The 2434-nt window shown below is 36.9% G+C and overlaps 1 protein-coding gene across 1 annotated transcript; it reads right to left on the bottom strand.

Annotated features, from left to right (window-relative positions):
• LOC108480492 (uncharacterized) lies at positions 1–1978 on the bottom strand. The gene is made up of 3 exons (XM_017783510.2): positions 1854–1978; positions 1451–1765; positions 1–1231 (listed from the first exon to the last, which is right to left on the bottom strand). The coding sequence occupies exons 1-3, from the start codon at positions 1956–1958 to the stop codon at positions 485–487; spliced, it is 1167 nt and encodes a 388-aa protein (XP_017638999.1). The 5' UTR covers positions 1959–1978; the 3' UTR covers positions 1–484.
• Positions 1979–2434: the final 456 nt, after the last annotated feature.

Raw genomic sequence — 2434 nt, 5'->3', positions numbered from 1 at the left:
TGATTTCCAAAATGCATTAGTTTTAAATGAACGGTACTCATCAGGTATTAGAGACATGAAATATAAAAATCTCCAATACAAAACATGATTTGACTTAACTTTTACAAATACAAGGTAATCGAAAGAAAGAGCAGGAGAAGAATCTCAAAACAAACAGGTTGAAGGTCCATCTTTGCCTAAAATTAGAAGCATGGCCAGCCTATGATACAAGTTAACAAGAAACAGAGATCCTAACACTGCTGTTATCGTACAGTGAAGGATCTAAAGCAAATGCAAATGAGTGGAAGCTCTTTCATCACTCCCTTTTTTCCTTTTCTTTTTTTCTTTTTGTAAATATTATTTACAAATCCAATCCAAGGTGGGTTCGACATAAGTGACATGCATATGTTACACAAATCAACCGAAGATTCAACAGACAGATAATGGCGTATAGCATTGATCTGTAAATATCACCGAAAACAAAAACATCTTACAAGGTTTTCCACTACCATTTGACATCCAATGTCAGAGCCTCAGGAGGGACAAGAATGGATGGGAACTTTGTAAAAGAAATGTTTGACAATAAATTACTCCATGAGACTGTATCTACACTAACAAAAGGCCGGACCTTCTTTAACGTAAGGGGATTCAATTTGTCTCCTTCAACTCTTGTCATTACATCAAACCATAGTCTCTCAACAGTTGGCTTTGTCCTCCATTCAGCTAACATACTGCGAACACTCTCATTGTTCCCAATTTCCTTTTCCAACTCTAACTGGAAATGAACGATAGGTGATGCTTTAATTTTCACATTAAGAGAACCTAAAAACTGCTTTTCATTGTTTCTATCACCTATAAATGTCCTCAGGATTTTTTGTAACCTGGCTATCCTCAAACTTATAGAATCTATGGGGCAAGGTTGTTTCGTGTAACCATCACTGCCATAACACTTTTCAGGCAGCAGCTCAATAGTATCCTTGGATGGGAAATGAGTTTCAATGTGGGCATCAGGGTTCCGAGTTAGGAAGGCAGCAAGAGACACCGACCCTAAAACATGCACAGGAAGTAAGGACCTACAGAACGAATGCGAGAAGGGCAAATATCCACTACTCTTCTCCTTGACACCATTTTCATTTGCCGGTAAACCGAAATTAAAAGTATGGAAAAGAGAGATCTCTTGAGCTCCATTTACTTGTAAAGTGATGCCATGACCAACAAGGACTCGTTTCAGATCAGTATGTGATGTGTTCAGCTGATGACCAAATACCCAAGCTTCAGACTACTACTATTGATAACTATTATTTGCAAAGGTCCAATTAAACACATAATTCAAATCAAACATTGATTAAGATAACTTTAAGCTATCTCTAAAGATTAACTAAGCCCCCCACCCCCAACAAAAAAAAAAAAAACTCTCCTTTCTATGTAATTGATGAGGAATTAAAATAAAAGGGAAAAAAGAGAAGCATACCGGAAGGAGGAGGGAAGCTTGGTGACCGGGAGAGAGGCGTAACTCGAAGGGACCTTCCATTGTAAAAGGCTCGAGTACGGCCGAGGAATTAATTTCATTGACAAAATCAAGAAAATCGTCGCTATTTCGTCTGGTAAACTTTTTCAAGGAAGAAACTTCGTCGGGGAATTTGAAGAGCATATGAGTTTTTCCAAATCGGATCCGGAACTCGTATCTTTTGCCAGTCCCGAATCTAACCTTACTCAATTCCAGTTTTGAAAAATTAAGCCCTTCCGGTTCCCATTTCTGCTTCAAAGCAATCTTCTCAATTACATCCTGATCCGAAGGGGAAAAAACAAATTTAATGAGTATTAAGAAACTTTAATATCAATTATTTCTATTAATTTGATTTTTTTTTTCTTACCTGTAGGAGTTGAGGATTGTTTGATTGGAGAGGATTGAAAGCGAAGGATAAGATCTGAGAGCAAAGGAAGAAGAAGAGAAACGAGAAAACACGGCGGCTCATCATCGGTGATGGTTGCCTATGGTGCTGCTTTACCGGAGTTTAGGTTAGTGTGTACCGGATGGTAGACGATCAGATGAGTCAGTCACTCACTCAACTCGCTCGCTTTGAACTACGTTTCCGTAACACGTTTCTGGGGTTGAAGTTGAAATGACAGTTATGGGCTTGTGGGCCCAATCTGAGTACTAAGTTGGCGCTGATTTCATGGTCACGTACTCACGTTTAATGGGTGGTCTGAAATTGACCGTGTTTCCTATTTCTATATATAAATAATAACTAGTTTTTTAATGCATTATGAATTAGAATTACCACTTATTTGGGTTCAAAAAAATAAAAGAATTTAGATAATATATGAAATTCGAAAAATAAATTTGAGAAAATTTTAAATTTTATTTTTTATATGAGTCAAGCCTTAAACAATATATTTTTGCTGAAGACTAACTCGCCCGAATATAAATTATGTTATAAAATATTATATTAAT

Source organism: Gossypium arboreum, chromosome 1, assembly GCF_025698485.1.
Source record: "Gossypium arboreum isolate Shixiya-1 chromosome 1, ASM2569848v2, whole genome shotgun sequence".
Lineage (NCBI taxonomy): Eukaryota > Viridiplantae > Streptophyta > Magnoliopsida > Malvales > Malvaceae > Gossypium > Gossypium arboreum.
The sequence above is the reverse complement of the archived record's forward strand: the minus strand, read 5'-3'. Positions and strand labels throughout refer to the sequence as shown.